Genomic DNA, 19,677 nt, shown 5'->3' with positions numbered 1-19,677 from the left:
AGGGAAGGGAGGGAGCGAGGAGGGGGAAGAGAGTCGAGAGGGGAGCTGAAGGCACAGTCAAAGAGAAAGGTCTTGAGACCGGCCTTGAAGGAGGAAAGGGAGGAAGCGGCGAAGGCACTGGGGGATGGAGTTCCAGAGCCTCGGGGCTGAGAGGCTGAAGGCCACCGATGGTAGGGCGGTTGGGGCGGGGGATGTGGAGCAGACCGGAGCCAGAGGAACGGAGGGTACGGGCAGGTAGGTCGGGGGATAGTAGGTCAGAGAGGTAGGAGGGAGCGAGGCCGTGAATGGCCTTGTAGGTGAGGATGAGGATCTTGAATTCGAGAAAAGAAGGCTGATTAAATGAAACTAGTTGCAAGCATAGCTGCAACGGGTACAGCTAGTTACAGAATATAATAATAATCCTTGCATTTGATATGGCACCTTATCACGTCTTCGAGACGTCTCAAAGCGCTTCACAGGAGTTATAAAAGTTATCAACAAAGTTATGCCAATAACATTGGTTCATACACAACCTTTTCGCATATGCCAAAGCGCTGCGCATTATCGAGCGGATTGGTCACACCGTCAGGGCCATGACTTTTGGCAACAGAATCTTAAATTTTAGAATTAGGCACTTTGAGATATCCTCCCACGTGAAAGGCACTTTATATAAATGTAAATTGGAATCCTGTAGCATAGTGGTTAGCTCACTCGCCTCGTATGCGAGAGGACCCAGGTTCTGATTCCCAGGCGGGGCAAAGTCTTAGGCAAGTTTCCTTACTCCACACGCCTCTGTTTAGCTCACAATAAGTAGGAATGTGGTTGTTGGTCGATTACCGGATCACTTTTTAGGGGTAATAATCAATCAAATAAAACCAAAACAATTTGGTCACTCAATCCATGACTGTTTGTGGGACACTGCTGTGCGCAATTGGCTGCCGCGTTTTGACCACAAAATATACACTCGGTTCACTTTACAGTATATTCTCTGAGGCGCTTTGAGACGTCTCAACAACGTAATCAGGCGCTATATCAAATGCAAGGATTATTATTATTCCTAAATTACACTGCATTTTCAGACGAGGTGGAAAAAGTCTCCAAACCGATCTGAATGCGGAAGCCAGTTTCTTTTCACAAACACTGGATTGGAATATTTGCGCCCACATCAAATGCAAGGATTATCAGTATTATTACAATTGTGCACAAAAAGATCCCACAAACAACTATGAAGTGAATGATTGATTAATCTGGGAGATTGAGGGCCAGGACACCGAGAGAAGCTCCCATCTCTTTTCAACTAGAGCCACGGGATTTTTAACGTCCACCTGAACAGGCAAACGGGACCTCAGTTTAATGTCTCATCCAAAGAATTGAGGCTCCGACAATGCAACACCCCTCCACACATTGTATTGGAATATCATTATTATTCACTTGGCGTGTTGGAGGTGTGGTGGGAGTTGGAGACTCACTCGCTATCCAGGCTCGAAGCTTATTGTTCCTGAGAAAGTCCAAAGTCCCTGAAGTTCACAGAAAGTGAAACGTCTGTTAGGGAATAATAGACGTGCTCCACCCAGCTGCTGCCCAGAGGAAGTGGCGACATTTTTCAAGGCAAATCAGTTTTTATTCTTTCAAATACTTTTTGTTTTCAGGGCTCTTAAAAAAGGCACTCCTTGTCCTTGTTGGTACAAATGTATTTTTTTTAAATAAAAATGGAAACAAATGTGAAAGAATAGAAAAGTGGGGTATGAATCCGGTTGAAGTCACCTACAAACTTTCTCTCTTCCCCCCCCCCGCCGCCCATCGCTCATGAAATACATCAGAGTGCTCAACTCTTGCACCCAGTTCATCCCTCACACAGATCTTACCACAAAATACTCCAGGTGTTTGCGGTACCTCAAATAAAATATACTCCCCCCTCGCTCCATCCATGGTTTCTCTTGTAACAGTCCAGACATGAAAAGCACAGCACCAAACATTGACGATTCAAACCACCGACCATCCTTTACTGGTGGGCCAAGGAGCATCCTGACTCACTCCCTCTTCCAGTCACAAACCAACAGTCTAGCCTCTGAAACAATATTTGCAATACATTTTTTGGTGGTGGAGCATGCTACGCATTCAACCCTTCTCCGGTGGTAGGGGATGAGTCAGGGGTCTGCCCCTGGCTAGCTTGTGGCCTCCACTCTCCTGGCCGCTGGTCCCAGTTCCACTTTGCACACGCGCTGAGCGAACTTCAGTGAGCACATGGTCTCACCCACGTTCTCTTCCAGAGAGGAAATCTGGGAGGGGAGTTGAAAAAAGTGTCATCCATTATGAAGGATTTTTCTAAAGATAAATAAATCATATAAAATATAATAAAGTAAGATAAATTGGGTGCCACGTTTCACTCACAAAAGACAGTCGATTCACTTTACAGTATCTTCTGTAAAGCATTTTGACAATAATAATGATTCTTGCATTTGACATAATGCCTTATCACGTCGCTGAGACGTCTCAAAGCGTTTAACAGGCTGTACTGTAAAGTGTGGTGACTGTATATTTTGTGGGGTAAACGAGGCAGCCAGTTGTGCACAACAGTGTCCCACATACAGAGATGTGTGTGGAGCAAGGAAACTTGCCTAAGGTTTTGCCTCACTGGGGAATTGAACCTGGGTCCTCTCGCTTGCTTGCGAGTGAGTATGCTAACCACTACGCTACAGGACTGCACTATTTTACACAATTAGAGTTTTGATACGTGTCAATGACGTGATAAGGCATTATATCAAATGCAAGGATTATTTATTATAAAAGAGAAGGCCCATCACCGCCTTCTCAGGAAATCTGGTGATGGTTAGTAAATGCTGGTGTTGTCCATAACAAGAATTAATACAAACCTTTGTGTGTACTTTTAAGTGTTATGTGCCGCATACACACACATACGCACAGCCACACATGTCTGTTAGACGTACCTGCACCACCATGACTGTTTTGTTGCCCTTGCCCAGTGAGTCCTGGAGAAGATAGGTGAGTTTGGAGTTGCGGAAAGGCACGTGGTTTTGCTTAGCTCGCAGAGCCTGGATCACGTCAGCGAGAGCGAGCAAAGACTTGTTGATATTCTGTGCCTCTTTCAGCCGCTCACCCTCTGCCCCTGACTTCCAGACACGCTCAGACCCTGCCAGATCCACCAGGTTCATTTTCCCTGCCGAGCAAAAGCCAGAGACACGCAGCATCACAGGAAGCACTGTTGTGGGTTTACTTTCTCAATCCTAAGGATAAGGTTAATCCCATCAATAGGACAACCTGGAAGATGGAGAAGCGGCTGTTTTTTTTGTCGGACCCCATGTTACAAAGTGTGTGGGGGGTGGGGGTTGGTGGGGGGGTTGCTATGGAGTGGAACTAAAACAATGTAGATCATCTCATCATCTTCTGTACTGTCAACAATGCCCAGATAGCCATCCAGTGGGAAAGGTTCAGTTTTAGTTTCTGCAACTTAAGGGGCCTGCCCTAGTCCTAGAGGCAATGCAGAAGAGAGCAACACGCTCGTAAGGTTCCAAAAGACCCTGTGGACCATTTTATCTCATCCTTCCAGAATCCCCACTGTTCAGTTTTCCTAGTACAACAAACTGTTTCTCAAATGAGTCCAAATGCCTTGGTCTCAGACATTCTGGTTTGGATACTCTTAACAAGAGCAGCAAGAACTTGCGTTTATATAGTGCCCGCACGCTGGGTATTGCCCAAAGCTTGTCAGTGGCGGAACATGACGCCCAGCTAGAGGGAGGTGACGGTCAAAGATGAAGGTCTTCAGGCATGATCTGAAGATGGGGAAGGAGGGGGCAGGGAGGAGGGATAGAGGGAGAGTGTTGCAGAGTTTTGGGGTCTAGTGGCTGAAAGCATGGCCACCCATGATGGAACGGAGAGCATGAGGGACAAGCAGTAGGCCGGAGCCAGTCCAGGCAATAAGGCAAACAGTAGTAGGTTTAGCAGGAGTTGCCCTGTATTGCTTAAGACCTGTGCAATATACGATACCTACCCACTGTCTTGGTATCCGTGTTGATCTCAGTCCCAGACACGGTGACAGTGAGCAGAACATGAGAGCGGGAGCTACGCTCATTCATGTTCGTGCTCTGCGTCACACGATTCTTCCGTCCCAAAGCCAGGACCTGACAAGGTGTGGGGGGTGGGTGTTGGCGAGAAAGAGGAAGGAAAGTGTTTATAGCACCTTATCACAATGAAACATCTCAAACCACTTCACAGTAATTACTATCAAGTGCAATAATTGTTTTTTCTACATAAACACAAAGGTCATTTAGCACACGGAAAGCCCCCACACAATAATGAAGTGAATGGCGGATTAATCTATAGGATTATTGGTCAGGACATCAGGCGAAATTTCCTTTTCTTCACTCAATTTCTGTCCTCGCTACATCTGCCTGAAAACACGTATGGGAGCTGAGTTTATGGTTTTATCTGAAAGACAGAGCATCCAATAATGCGATACATCCCGTCCCCAGAAACTATTGGTGTGTCAACTTGGACTGTGAGCTCAAAACTCCTGACGTGGAACATGAAGCCAGAACCTTCTGACCCAGAGTCAAAAGTGCAATGGCAGAGCGATTGGTTAAATAATAATAATTGCATTTGATTTAGCACCTTATCATGTTTGGACATCTCAAAGTTCTTCACAGAATATACTGTAAAGTGAATTTACTGGATTTTGTGGGTGAAACGTGGCAGCCAATTGAGCTCGGCAGTGTTTCACAAACAGTCGTGGATTGAGTAGCCAATTTTTTTTTGAGGGATTATTAACCAATCCATCTGTCAATCCACCAATTAGTGGTCCGTCAATTGAATAACAACTGGATTCCTACTTACTGCTAGGTAAACAGAGGCGTGTGTAGTAAGCAAACTTGCCCAATGTTTTGTCCTGTCCGGGAATCGAACACGGGTCCTCTCACTTGTGAGGCGAGTGCTCTAAACCAATACACTACAGGACGCAATACTAAAGATTTATTCCTCACTCAGAGGTAAAGTTCGGGATCCAGTTGAACCAGCCTGACCTTCCTAATGTCTTGAAATCGTTTCACTTCGACCAGTGTCAAGCCTGGCACATGGAGATGTCCACTTCCATCGGGATTCAGCTTGATCTCCAGTTTCTCCTGGGGATCCTTCCCAAGGAGGTCTCTGTAATAACCCATCAGAAATAACAAGAAACATCACCATCACAGCAATCTGCCTATCATCTGAGTGACCAATGTTCTGTTGGAATCACCAGCTCATTCACCTCTCCCACAATCTGAGCCAAATCAGCAATCTTCCCATTCCCATTCCTAGCAACAGTCAATTAAACAAACCAGCAATTTGACCTCTTTAATAATAATAATAATAATCCTTGCATTTGAAATAGTGCCGTATCACGTCTTCGAGACGTCTCAAAGTGCTTCACAGAATTCACCGTAAAGTGAATTGACTGTATATTTTGTGGGAGAAAGGTGGCAGCCAATTGCGCACAGCAATGTTCCACAAACAGTCGTGGATTGAGTGACCAATTCATTTATTATTATTATTTGAAGCCATTATTATCCCCTGGAAAATTAATCCGCCAATTAACTAACAACCAGGTTCCTACTTACTGCTAGGTAAACAGAGGGATTCATTATGAGCTAAACCAGCAATCTCATTACAATCTATACCAATTCAGCAATCTTCCTGTAGTATACCAATTTAGCAATCTCCTAAACTTCAAACCAAAATCACCAATCTCCGTACAATCGTATCTTAATCAGTAACTTTGCAGGTATGTCCTGTACCTCAAATGCTCATTGTAGATCTCCACCAGATTGAGTGAGACAGTGTAGCTCCATGTCCCAGTCCTGGTCTCAATCTCCTTGAAGAGAGCGCGCAGGGCCCGCTGGTTAATCCCTGGATTATCAGTCTCCCCCTGAAACCCAAAACAACATGAAATCCAGTTCAGTGGATGGAAATGTTCCCACCCTTGACTGCTTCCCCATCGCCCAAATATTTGCATCTGATTTAATTTTTTTTTCCTTTTCAAGAATATATCTAATCCCCTTTTGAAAACAACAAACTTAACAACAACAACAACAACAAAATTATACTTTCACGTCGGGAGGACGTCTCAAAGTGCTGAACAGTCAGATGTCGGGGCCCGAGCATGGGGGAGGGGTGGTGTAGGGGTGAGGGGTGAGGGAAGGCAGAGAGGTGGGAGGGAGACCAAAGGCACAGTCGAAGAGAAGGGTCTTGAGACTGGCCTTGAAGGAGGCAAGGGAGTAAGCGAGGCGTAGGGGCCATGGGATGGAGTTCCAGAGTGTGGGGGCAGAGAGACTGAAAGCCCGGCCACCGATGGTAGGGCGGGTCGGGCAGGAGACATGGAGCAGGCTGATGAATGGAGGAAGCGGGCAGGTTGGTAGGGAGTCAGCAGGTCAGAGAGGTAGGAGGGGGCAAGGCCATGGATGGCCTTAAAGGTGAAGATGAGGATCCTGAACTCGATCCTCTGGGAGATGGGGAGTGATGGGGTCACGGAGCCTGGTGCGTGAGAGTACACGAGCTGCAGAGTTTTGGATGACCTACAGCTTGTGAAAGGAAGAGTTGGGAAGGCTGATGAGGAGGGAGTTCCCGTCATCAAGCCTTGAGGTGACGAATGCCATCACTGATCCCTTGTGACGCCATTTTTACTCACAGTAAGTGGGGATCGGTGAGGAGGGTCAGTACTTTGTGATTCGAGGTTATAAATCTCATCATGTGATCATAGAATCATACAATCATAGAATTAGAATTATAGAATTATACAGGACAGAAAGAGGCCATTTGGCCCATCTTTGATAAGAGCCATCTAATTAAATCCCACTCCCCCGCTCTCTCCCCTTAGCCCTGAAAACTTGTCCTCCCTAAATAATGATCCACTTTCTTAAAAGCTGTTATCGCATCAGCTTCCACCACCCTTTCAGGCAATCCTTTCCAGAGCCAAACAACACGCTGTGAAAAACAATTTCTCCTCACCTCCTCTCTGTTTCTTTTAACAACTATCTGAAATCGGTGTCCTCGGGTACTGACCCACCGCCAGTGGAAATAGTTTCTCCTTGTTCACCCTATCGAATCCCCTTATAATGTTTATGATAATAATAATAATCCTTGCATTTGATGTAGCACTTTTCACGTCTTCTAGCTGTCTCAAAGCGCTTCACAGAATATGCTGTAAAGTGAATTGACTGTGTATTTGTGGGCGAAACGCTTTAGAAATTTTAAATTTTAGAAACTTTTAGAAATTTTGAAAATGTCTATTAATTCTCCTCTCCTTCTCTGCTTCAAGGAGAATCTGCTTCAAGGTGAGCTTCTCTCGCCTCTCCTGATAACAAAAGTCCCTCATTCCTGGTACCATTCTGGTAAGTCTCCTTTGCTCCCTCTCCAATGTCTTGACATCCTTCCTAAAGTGTGGGGCCCAGAACTGAACACAGTAATCCACCTGAGGCCTAACCAGTGTTTTATAAAGGTTCATCATAACTTCCTGACTTTCGTATTCTATGCCCCTGTTTATAAAGTCTAGTATCCCGTATATTTTTTTAACAGCTTTATCTCCCTGTCCTGCCACCTTCAAACATTTACTTATATGAACCCTCAGGTCTCTCTGTTCCTTCACCCCCTTTAAGATTGTACCATCAGCTTATATTGCCTCTCCTCATTCTTCCTTCCAAAATGCATCACTTCGCATTTCTCCACATTAAACTTAATCTGCCACATGTCTGCCCATTTTACCAGTCTGTCTATGTCCATAGACATAGATGATAATAATCCTTGCATTCAATATGGCGCCTTATCACACCTTATCACATCAGATGTCTTAAAGCGCTTCAAAGAATGTACTGTAAAGTGGATTGACTATATTTTGTGGACGAAATGAGGAATCCAATTGTGCACAGCAGTGTCTCACAAACAGTTGTGGATTGAGTGAGAAATTATTATGTTTTTATGAAGGGATTATTACCCCCCGGAGAAACAATCTGACAATCAACTGACAACAGGGTCCTGCGCCTAATGCTTTCCAGAATTAGGTAAGCAGGATGCCTCCCTCCAGGGAAAGAGAGTGCATTCCATTCCATAATCTATCTCTGGGATTTCCATGTGTGTGTGGAATGCATGGAATTCTCAGTTTGGTTTGGATACTCTTAAGCACAGTGATGGGTTTCCGCAGACCAAAAAAAGACTAAACCAACCACTCACCCTGGCATGTCTCTGCCCTAGGACAGTCTTCAGTCTGTCTTTATTTCACATCCTCTAGTCTGACTATCTTAGGCCTGTCTCATCAGGTGTTGTCCCTGTACCCATGCCTGATAAAGCTCTTTGTGGGCAATGATCTCTCCTATACCTGAGAGTTTCTATCTCTAGAGCTTGCCCCTGGCCTGTGCAGACACTCACCTCCATGGTGTAGGTTTTACCAGAGCCCGTCTGCCCATAGGCAAATATACAGATGTTGTAGCCATCGATGCAGGAGGTGACCAGGGGCTCGATCTCCTCAAACACCTGCAGTTGAGACCACACAAGGCACTGTTAGTAACCATAATAAACCTTGCATTTGATATAGCACCTCATCACGTCTTCACAGAATATATTGTAAAGTGGATTGACTGGGTAGTTTGTGGATGAAACATGGCAGCCAATTGTACACAGCAGTGTCCCACAAACAATCATGAATGAATGACTGATTTTTTGGGGGGAGGGATTATTACAACTGGAAAGCAATCCACAATTGATTAACAACTGGGTTCCTACTTACTGCTAGGTAAACAGAGGCATGTGGAGTAAGGAAACTTGTTTAAGGTTTTGTCCCGCCTGGGAATCGAACCCCGGTCCTCCTGCTTGCGAGGCTATAATAATAATAATAATAATAATCCTTGCATTTGATATAGCGCTTTTCATGTCAGGAGGACGTCCCAAAGCGCTTCACAGAACACACTGTAAAGTGAATTGACTGTATATTTGTGGGCAAACGCGGCAGCCAATTGCGCACAGCAATGTCCCACAAACAGTCGTAGATTGAAAATGACCAATTTATTATTGTTTTTAGTTTTGGAGGGATTATTATTAGGCTCTGTGTGGAGTAAGGAAACTTGCCCAAGGTTTCGCCCTCTGCCTGGAATTGAACTCAGGTTTCTCGCTTGCAAAGCGAGTGCTCTAACCACTGAGCCACAGGACTCCACAGTAACTAATCAATGGATTGGGCGCTGCCTCCCTTCCTCACCCTGTCCCCTTAGCCACCATCATTATATTCTACTGTCACCCAAATTTAATCCAAATTCTAATAAATTGGCTCTTCATTTTATGTGAGAGTGTGTGGGACGTTGCGGGCGCAATAGATTACCTCTCGTATTATCCTCCAAAACAGCATTCACTTTTATTTCTAATTCATGTCATTCTGTGAAGCGTTTTGAGATATTTCTTTCACATGAAAATTGCTGCACAATTAAATTATACATTGCCAGCCTGAGCCTGGCTCGGTTGGTAGCACTCTGAGTCAGAAAGTTTGAACTCCCAAATCTTGGCTGTATCAAGCTGCTTGTACGGTACCTTTCACATAAAATAATCTTCTCAGAAAACAATTTAAGTTTAATCTAATCTTCGCATTTGATACAGTGCCGTATCTTGTTGTCGAAGTATCTCAATGCATTACACGGGCCATCTTCGTTCAGACCAATCTTGTGCTCTTGTACGTGTAACTTGTGAAGTGTTTTGAGATGTATCCTGTTTGAACAAATGTAGCACTGCGCTTCAATTCATTGCTTTTCTTTAATTCAGTGCCTCAATATTAACCTAGAGTTTCATTTAATAATAATCCTTGGTACAGCATCTTTCATGTCGGGAAGATGCCTCAAAGTCTCAAAGAGGATTTACTGTAATATGTAGTGACTGTGTGTTTGTAGGTGAATATTTTGCACATTTGGACTCCCACATTTAGAGAGCTGATAGGTGATGATGATAATAATAATAATAATAATAATAATAATAATAATAATAATAATATAATCCTTGCTACATAAATGCAAATTGTTTTTGTTGAATTTGATATAGCGCCTTAACACGTCATTGAGATGTCTCAAAGCGCTTCACAGAATATACTGTCAATTGGATTGACTGTGTATTTTGTGGCCAAAACACAGCAGCCAATTGCACACTGAGGTGTCCCACAAGCAGTCATGGATTGAGTGACCAAATTATTATTAATGTTTTTAGGGGGAGGGATTATTACTCCCGAAAAGCAATCACCAATCGACTAACAAACAAATGACACTGGACAGAGGAAGGTAGATTGATGCCACATTTAGTCTCTGAGGATTGTTTCTGTGTTATAACATTCAGTAATTACAATATATGAAATCCACTATGGTAGGCCTAAATGCAAGTTGTTAATGTTCGTACCCACCATGGCTGAGTGCCAGGACTCCCCTGATGCTTACCACCTCCTGTGTGGCCTCGGGGATGAATACTTTGTCGAGCTCAAAACTCCTCTCTCTCGCCTTGTACAGCACTGTGATCCTGCAGTCATTGGCAGGGTTGAGGGTCACTGGCGTTGGAGTGTCCTCCTCTTTCTTGTCAGTCTGGATCAAGGGCTTGATTCTGCACAGCACCCGGATGTTCCCTGAGAAGAGAATGGTAACGGTGCCGGAGTGGGTCTGTGATATTCAATCCCCATCAGTGATTTTTTTGTCCAGCCGGGTGTCTGATACATACGGAAACCCATCACCATGCTTAAAAGTATCAATCGTAATCGTATTTCATAATCGTATTTCCATTTGTATAGTGCCTTTCATGTCGGGAGGACGTCCCAAGGCACAGTGTACAGCATTTCAACAATAATAACAATAAAATTACATTTATATAGCGCCTTTCAGTCAGAATTTCAGACCCAAGCTGGAGGGGTCGGGATCAAGGAGGGTACAGGGGTGGGGAGCAGGGTGATCAAAAGCACGGTCGAAAAGAAGGGTCTTGAGATGGGTCATGAAGGAGGCAAGGGAGGGGGCGAGGTAGAGGAATTGCGGGATGGAGTTCCAGAGAGTGGGGCCAGAGTGGCAGAAGGCCCGCCCACCAATGGTGGGGCAAGCGAGGCGGGAAACAGGCCGGAGCCCGATGAATGGAGGGAGCGGGCAAGGGGGTTAGGAGGTCGCAGAGGTAGGGGGAGCAAGACCATGGAGGGCTTTGAAGGTGAGGACCAGTATCTTGAACTGTATCCTCTGTGTGATGGATCGAAACCAAACTGAGAATTCCATGCACGCCACCTACATGTGGAAATTTCTTTGTCTGGAATGGAACAAACTCTCTTGCTGAAGGGAAGCATTTTGTTTACTGAATTCCGGAGACTATTAGGCATAGGTTGGTAAGAGGTAAAACTTGGATATGCCAGAGTATATAATGTGGTAATTACTGGGATTTAAACCAGCGAAAACCGCATAGCTTGCCATTGGTAGCACTGTCTGGCAAGTTTCCCACTGCCTATCCAGCTAGGATAACCCTACCGAAAAAGGCGCGTTTGCTTGAAGGGTGAACAGGAACTGGATGGAAAAAACCCTTGCTTCCAGTGACTGGTTTGCCCTTAAAGTCCTGCTGATGAGCCAGGCTGGCTGTGCTGTCACTAGCAGTTCCCTGGAGTACTACGGACCCACCTAGTTGAGATACTGGATGAGAGAAGGCCACAGAGGGTTGACTCGATTCTGACATTCCATTGCCAAAGATGTTACCTTGAATTCCATTTAGCTCCAAGGAGATCCTGTTTACCTTCCCCCCCCCTCACACACACACACACACACACACCAGTAAGACAGAGAAAGAGACAGAAAGACAGAGAGCAAAAAGAAAGATTCTGTCCCTTCCCCCCACACATACACACGCACAACATTCCCCCTTGCTCACCTCGCAGCTCTACCAGTTGGTTGTGGTACTTCTTCCTTAGCACAATCTCCTTCTGGTACCGTTGTTCTGTGTCCCGGCTGGTCTCACATGCCTCTGCCACTGCTGAGCACATCTGGGGGAGAAAGAAACAAACCAGGGTAACACCGGGACCCCTGGCAATGTCCCCCCTCCTCACTCAGGCAGACACCAGCATATAATACCAGGGAGGAGGGACTTTAATAATAATAATAATCCTTTCATTTGATGTAGAGCCTTAGCACGTCGTTGAGACATCTCAAAGCGCTTCACGGGATATACTATAAAGTGGACTGTATTTTGTGTGCGAAACATGGCAGCCGATTGTGCACAGCAGTGTCCCATGAACAGTCGTGGATTGAGTGACCAATTTGTTTTCGAGGGAATTATTACTCCCCAGAAAGCAATCCGCCAATCGACTAACAACCAAATTCCTACTTACTGCTAGGTAAACAAAGGAGTGTGGAATAAAGAAACTTGCCTAAGTTTCACACTGGGGACTTCAGGTATGTGAGGAAACTAGAGAAGCTCGGATTGTTCGCCTTAGAGTAGAGAAAGTTAAGGGGAGATTTAATAGACATGTTCATAAGTATGAGGGGTTTTCGTAGAGTAAATGAGGAGAAACTGTTTCCACTAGTGGGTGGGTCGGTAACCAGAGGACACAGATTTAAGATAATTGGCTAAAGAACCAGAGGGGTGACGAGGAGAATTTTTTTTTACCCAGTGAGTTGTTACGATCTGGATTGCACTGCCTTAAAGGAAGTGGAAGCAGATTCAATAATAATTTTCAACAGGGAATTGGATATTTACTTGAAAATAAAACAAAATGCAGGGCTGTGGGGAAAGAGCAGGGGAGTGGGACTAATTGGATAGCTGTTTCAACGAAACAGCCTCCTTCTGCGCTGTAGGATTCTATGATTGTATAATAGTACAGCAACTATGATGTCAAAATGTCTCAAAGCTTCCCAGGAAGTCAGGTATAATGATTGTGCATTTGTAGGCACAGACAACAGCTGTTTGGACATAGAAAAGGCCCACACACACATTGCTGTGAACTGAATGACCAGTTTATCTGGAGGATTGGTGGCGAAGATAATGAGAGAAACGCCATCCTCTTTTCAATTGTATTTTCAAAACAGATGAGACCTCAGTTTAAGGTCTCATACAAATTCGGCATCTCTGCCAAGGGTGGCACTGTAAGCTTGATGTTCCTGACATGGGGCTTAAACCCAGAAACTTCTGACTCAGAGGTGAGAGCACCACTGACAAGATGCAATGATCCTCAACATGCCCACAGTCCCTTTTCCTCACCCTTTCCCTTGTCTCCCTCAAGGCCCTTCTCAAGACCTTCCTCTTCGACCACACCTTCGGTCACCCTCCTACACCCACCCTCACTGACCTCCACCCCTCCTGAAGCCAATCCCTCAGCTCGGGTGCAAAGCCTTGACTGTGAAGCGCCTCGAGACAACCTCCCGATGTGAAAGCTGCGGTACAAACGTAACTTGTTGTTGTTGCTGCTGCACTGGAATTTCATCTGGACTGTGAGCTCAAAGTCCCTGATTATGGTTTGTGAACCCACAACCTTCTGCCTGAGGTCAGAGCACCAATGACAGAGTGAAACAGGACACAATAATAACAACAACTTGGATTTATATAGCGCCCTCCACGACGGTCGGCATCTCAGAGCGTTTCGCAGTAACGGATCCCGGGGCCAAGCCAGAGGGAGGGGGAGGAAGGTGACCAAAGGCACGGTCGAAAAGAAAGGTCTTCATCCGAGACCTGAAAGGAGGGAGAGAGGGAGGGAGGGAGGGAGGGAGACAGATAGATCCTGGGATAGAGGGAAGCAGCCATGAGTTTCTCTTTCTCTGTGTTGTGCCCTCACCTGCTTCTTGGCTTCAATTATAGCTGCTTCGTAAAACTGGGAGAAGCTCTTGACCTGACTCCTCAAGCTGTTATAATCGCTCTTCATTGACCTGAGAAAAGGCTGCATTGTTGTCAGTCGCTGCTGTATTCCTGAGGGAAGGAAGACAAAGCCTTTTTATAGCACATTCAAGCACTCACTTTGTAAAATCTATTTCCATATAAAGAAATCCAAGATAGTATGTGACCTGCAGACAGAAGCTGGGGAGCATTAACTGAGCACAGTCTTTACAATCCCACAATATTACAGCACAGAAGGAGATCATTCAGCCCATCAATGCCCATGTCGGCTCTGCTTCAACCAATGTCCCCCTGTTTCTCCTAACCCCTCACTATGTTTTGGTGCTGATTTTCAATTGACACCTTCTATAGTTACCAACTCAGCGACAAGTGGAAACTGTTTCTCTCTATTTATCTTCTCAGATATCCCTCATCATCAATCAGGTCTTCTCCCAATCGTCTCTATTTTGGCTCTGATCTCTCCTCAGAAATAAAGATTGTCTCCCATGCTATTATCTCAGTGAATCTCTTCTGCATCCCTCAAACGCATAGTCACTCTACAGGGTGTCCACAAAGTCCTGTTACCCCCTTGTCACAAAACAGGGATATGAGACGACGGAGGGGCTGCAACAAGCTGTCCTGTCAGAGATACATTTCACTCCTCACTCCATCCATGTTACGGAAGATGACGCACTGAACATGGTGACGGATCATTGCCTGCCATGAAAATGAAGCTGCTCACACACTCACACCCATCCTCTGGACATTTAAATACAGTTAAACTTTTGCACTGAATACAATGAAGTACTTCTACATACAATTATCATCATTCTTCTGCATGTTTCAGTTGTTGGTCAGTGCACTACAGAAAACAAAATGGAGGTAACAGAACTTTGGACACTTTACAGTATATCCTGTGAAGCACTTTCAGATGTCCTCCTTCTGATATCAAATGTAATGATGACTTTTATTTTTATCCTCTCTTGGCCTGGGGTTACCTGGATGCTGAGAAGTGTCACCTGACTGGTGCTTACCTGAGAACTGCTCTCGGAGCTGATCCAGGTGTTTTTCAGAGCACTGAGATGCTTCCCTCACCGCCTCCTCCTTACTGGCCTCTAAATGGCTGATCTCCTGCCGTAGCTCCCTGCTCAATTTCTCAATCTCCGCCTCGTACGCCACAATCTGAGACACATGAGCCCCTTTGGTCAGACATTATACCTTTCAAATCGCATCCTCACAATCACATCACACCAGCGGGGATCGAGTGAAGAAGACCTTCTGGCCCATTTCAACAATCCTGACCCGACCCCGGTAAATGTTGAGAGGATGGAATGGTGAGGTGTGCAGAGAGTTTGAGCCTCAGAAAATAGGTTAGGGCCCTGTGTCTGGGCTCAGGAGATCGGGGCAGAAACTGTGCCTGGGACTCAAGAAATGGGCCCGTCTGTGGGTCTCAAGTGATGGGGATAGGACCTATGATAATAATCCTTGCATTTGATATAGCGCCTTATCACGTCTTCGAGAAGTCTCAAAGCGCTTCACAGAATACACACTAAAGTGAATTATCTGTATATTTTGTGGGTGAAAAGCGGCAGCCAACAGCAGTGTCTCACAAACAGTTGTGGATTAAGTGGCCAAATTATTGTTTTATTTATTATTTTGAAGAATTATTACCCTCTGGAAGCGATCCGCCAATCGACTAACAACTGGGTTCCTACCTACTGCTAGATAAACAGAGGTGTGTGGAGTAAGGAAACTTGCCTAAGTTTCACCCTGCCCTGGAAACCCAGGTCTTCTCACTAGGGAAGCAAATGCTCTAATTAGTGCACTACAGGACTCCACAATACTCTCCCATCCCTAAGGTTCAGAGAAAGGGAACAGAGCCTGTAACTAGAGCACAGGGGATAGTGCTGGGGTTCATGTCAAAGCTTCCAGACATGGGTACAGAACCCTAACCTTGTATTTGAGCTGAGAACTGGTTTCCTGGGAGCTCCTCAGCTGGTGCTCTAGTTGGCAGCACCTCTCGCCCTGGTGTGTCACCTGCTCCAGGAGATGCCGGTTCCGTTCCTCACACTCCCGAAGTGATCTGAGTGTTGTTGGGGACTCTACTTCCACCATCTGAGTCACGTACTGCAGGGAGGAAATAATCATAGAGCTTATTGTGCAATAGGAAGCCATTCAATATACAGCGCATTGGAACATAGGAACAGGAGTAGGCCATTCAACCCTCTGAGCCTGTTCCGCCATTTAATTAGATCATGGCTAATCCACACCTCAACTAATCCTTTCAATTCCAATTTCCTGTTTTCTCCGCAAATCCCTTAATCCCCTGATCTACCAAAAATCTATCAACCTCACTCTTGAAGCATCCACGGCCTTTTGAGGCAGAGAATTCCAAATTTCTACCACCTTTTTAGTGAAAAAAATCCTTCCTGATTTCACTCTTAAATGGCCTGGTTGTAATGTTAAGACGATGCACCTTGTTTTGGATTCCCTCACCAGAGGAAATAGCTTCTCTGTATCTACCCTATTAAATCCCTTTATCATCTTAAATACCTCAATCAAATCACTGCTCCACCTTCTAAACTCAAGGGAATACAATCTAAGTTTATGCAGCCTTTCCTCGTAACTTAACCCTTTGGGCCTGGTAACATTCTGGTGAACCTGCGCTGCACCCTCTCCAGGGCCAATATAACTTTCCTGAGGTGTGGTGCCCAAAGCTGAACGCAGTCTCCAGATGGGGTCTGACTAACGCTCTATATACCTGAAGCAGCATTTCTTCCCCTTTGCATTCCAGGCCCCTCGAGGTGAAGGCCAACATTCCATTCGCCTTTTTGATTAATTTTTGTACCTGGGAACTATTTTTTTTTAGTGATTTGTGGATGTGGACACCCAAATCTCTGTACTCTTCCACAGTTCTTAATTTCTCCCCACCAAGAAAATATTCTGCTTTATCTTTTTTCAGTCCATAGTGGATGACCTCACACTTCCCTACATTGAACTCCATCTGCCACAGCTTTGCTCACTCACTTAATCTGTCCCTTTGTAACTTACTTCCTACTCCCATCTACAGAATTTACTGAGCGTCCTAGCTTAGTGTCGATGTAATGGAATTTTGTTGTTTGATGTTGTTGTGCATAGTATATTCTGTGAAGCACTTTGAAATGTCTCAAAGACGTGATAAAGCACTATATCTGACGCTGACACCATCAGCATCCAAGGCTGCACTCTCCACCTCTCAAAGCCGGTCAGGAACCTCGGTGTTCTGTTCGACCCTGAGCTGTCCTTTCTCCCTCATATCCGCTCCACAACTGGCACCGCCTTCCATCACCTCCGGAATATCGGCACTACCTCACCCCTCCCGCTGCTGAAACTCTGGTCCACGCCTTTATCACCTCAAGGCTGGACTATGGGAACTCTCTCCTCGCCGGCCTTCCCGCCACCTCCCTCCACACTGCAGGTCATTCAGAACTCTGCAGCTCGTGTACTGTCCCGCACCAGGCGTCGCGACCACATCACCCCCACCCTCGCTCGCCTCCACTGGCTCCCCATCCCCCAGAGGATCGAATTCAAGATCCTCATCCTCACCTACAAGGCCATTCACGGCCTCGCTCCCTCCTACCTCTCTGACCTACTATCCCCCTACCTACCTGCCCGTACCCTCCGTTCCTCTGGCTCCGGTCTGCTCCACATCCCCCGCCCCAACCGCCCTACCATCGGTGGCCGGGCCTTCAGCCTCTCAGCCCCGAGGCTCTGGAACTCCATCCCCCAGTGCCTTCGCCGCTTCCTCCCTTTCCTCCTTCAAGGCCGGTCTCAAGACCCTTCTCTTTGACCGTGCCTTCAGCTCCCCTCTCGACTCTCTACCCCCTCCTTGCTCCCTCCCTTCCCTCCCCTCACCCTGACCATTTCCCCCTTGCTTGGGTCCCGACCCAACTGTCCAGCGCCTTGGGACGTCCTCCCGACGTGAAAAGCGCTATATCAAATGCAAGGATTATTATTAAGGCGCTCTATAAATGAAATCTTGTTGTTGTTGTATATTAACTGCAACTATTATTATTATTAATATGCTGGTGCTCGCTCCCCACTGCAGCTCTCTTCTCTAATCTCATTAGTTTGCTGTTTCCCTGCACTCTTATATTTTCCCTTCAACTCCCTGTTGTTCCCTTCACAAGATGTTTGGTGAAGAAAAACCTTCAGCCATTTGATCTCATCCTTCCAGAAACCCCACCCTCAAATCCTCCCATTGAGCTTTATCAATGGCGAGCCATGCGGTTTTAGCTGGTTAGACCCCAGCAGTTACCTTGACACACACTCGGGGGTTCCCAAGCCTTGGCTCTGACCAACCTGCGCGGAGTACTTTCCGGGATTTGGTGAACAGGATGTGTCCTTCCAGGGAGAGAGTTCGTATTCCATTCCAACAATCTATCTCTGGGATTTCCATGTGTAGGTGGGAGGCGTGAAATTCTCAGTTTGGTTTAGATGCTCTTAATAATAATATAATACTAATAATAATCCGTGCATTTGATATAGCGCTTTTCACGTTTTCTAGACGTCTCAATGCGCTTCACAGAATACACTGTAAAGTGAATTGACTGTATATTTTGTGGGCAAAACGCGGCAGCCAATTGCGCACAGCAATGTCCCTCAAACAGTCGTGATGTCTGGTGATGGGTTTCCGCATGTGTCAAACACCTGGCAGATCAAACAAAAGCTTTTCCTTGAATGAGTCTCAGCGCCCTAGCCTTAACCACCCTTCCAGTTGTTAATTCTCTTCTGGTTAAAGAAATCTCCTCTGATGTCTATTCTGTAATGGCCCTTCGTACCCCTGAACCTGGGACGTCCTATGACTGTGCTTACCGTCACCTGCCTCCAGCTCAGCATCATGCTCCACCATTGTCAAGCTCTCTGAGACCCTGCGTGATGGGAGCTATATAAATGCAAGTTGTTGTTGTTGTACCTGTATCTCCATAGGCTTCTCCCGCTGCTTCTCCAGCTCCAGCTCCAGCCCTCTCATGCGTTGATCAAGGCCTTGTATCTCGGCCTCCTTCCTCCAATGCATGTCACTCAGCTGCCCCTCCATCCTCACCAGCTCCTCCAACTTACTCTGCATGTTGCTCTCGAGTCTCCACACTTTTCCTCTCAGCTCTTCATTCTCCTGACACAGACAAACATGCAGACAGGGGCACATGAGCAGGAATCAGAATACAGCGCTTTAAAATGATGAGAGGTTTAAGCAAAGTTAAATAGGGTAAAACTACGTATTTTCATGCGATGTTAAGTCGATGACTTAGAGGGTCTCAATTTACCATCATCTCCAAACGGAGCCTACTAGCACATGGAATGTCCAACCAAAAACGTTGTTTAAAGCAGAATGCACAATAAGTTCTAAAAAGAAACTGGACAAACATTTGAAAAGGAAAAATAATAATCCTCGCCTTGCAAGCGAGACACCTGGGTTCAATCCCAGGCAGAGGGCGAAACCTTGGGCAAGTTTCCTTACTCCACACAGAGCCTAATAATAATCCCTCCAAAAAATAAAACAATAATAAATTGGCTATTTTCAACCCACGACTGTTCGTGGGACGCTGCTGTGTGCAATTGGCTGCCGCGTTTCGCCCACAAATATACAGTCAATTCACTTTACAGTCTCTTCTGTGAAGCGCTTTGGGACGTCCTCCCGACGTGAAAAGCGCTATATCAAATGCAAGGATTATTATTATTATTATTATTCTGTGAAGCGCTTTGAGACATCGGGAAGACGTGAAAAGCGCTATATCAAATGCAAGGATTATTATTATCTAATATAGTGCCTTATCACGTTGTCAAGACGTCTCAAAGCACTTCACAGGATATACTATAAAGTGGATTGGC

At 45.7% G+C, this 19,677-nt stretch overlaps 1 protein-coding gene across 1 annotated transcript in view; it reads right to left on the bottom strand.

Annotated features, from left to right (window-relative positions):
• Positions 1-1,578: 1,578 nt before the first annotated feature.
• The window catches only part of si:ch211-257p13.3 (kinesin-like protein KIFC3), a 28,354-nt gene continuing 10,255 nt past the window's right edge, over positions 1,579-19,677 (bottom strand). The window contains exons 8-19 of the mRNA XM_007895055.2: positions 18,764-18,961; positions 15,763-15,936; positions 14,844-14,991; positions 13,772-13,902; positions 11,875-11,986; positions 10,425-10,606; positions 8,389-8,493; positions 5,766-5,896; positions 5,016-5,139; positions 3,989-4,118; positions 2,928-3,157; positions 1,579-2,258 (exon numbers count right to left, since the gene is read on the bottom strand). Of these exons, the coding sequence (XP_007893246.2) occupies positions 2,145-2,258; positions 2,928-3,157; positions 3,989-4,118; positions 5,016-5,139; positions 5,766-5,896; positions 8,389-8,493; positions 10,425-10,606; positions 11,875-11,986; positions 13,772-13,902; positions 14,844-14,991; positions 15,763-15,936; positions 18,764-18,961 (1,779 nt within the window). The 3' untranslated portion in view covers positions 1,579-2,144. The remainder of the gene's footprint in view (positions 2,259-2,927; positions 3,158-3,988; positions 4,119-5,015; positions 5,140-5,765; positions 5,897-8,388; positions 8,494-10,424; positions 10,607-11,874; positions 11,987-13,771; positions 13,903-14,843; positions 14,992-15,762; positions 15,937-18,763; positions 18,962-19,677) is intronic.

Source organism: Callorhinchus milii, unplaced genomic scaffold, assembly GCF_018977255.1.
Source record: "Callorhinchus milii isolate IMCB2004 unplaced genomic scaffold, IMCB_Cmil_1.0 Scaffold2, whole genome shotgun sequence".
Classification (NCBI taxonomy): domain Eukaryota; kingdom Metazoa; phylum Chordata; class Chondrichthyes; order Chimaeriformes; family Callorhinchidae; genus Callorhinchus; species Callorhinchus milii.
The sequence above is the reverse complement of the archived record's forward strand: the minus strand, read 5'-3'. Positions and strand labels throughout refer to the sequence as shown.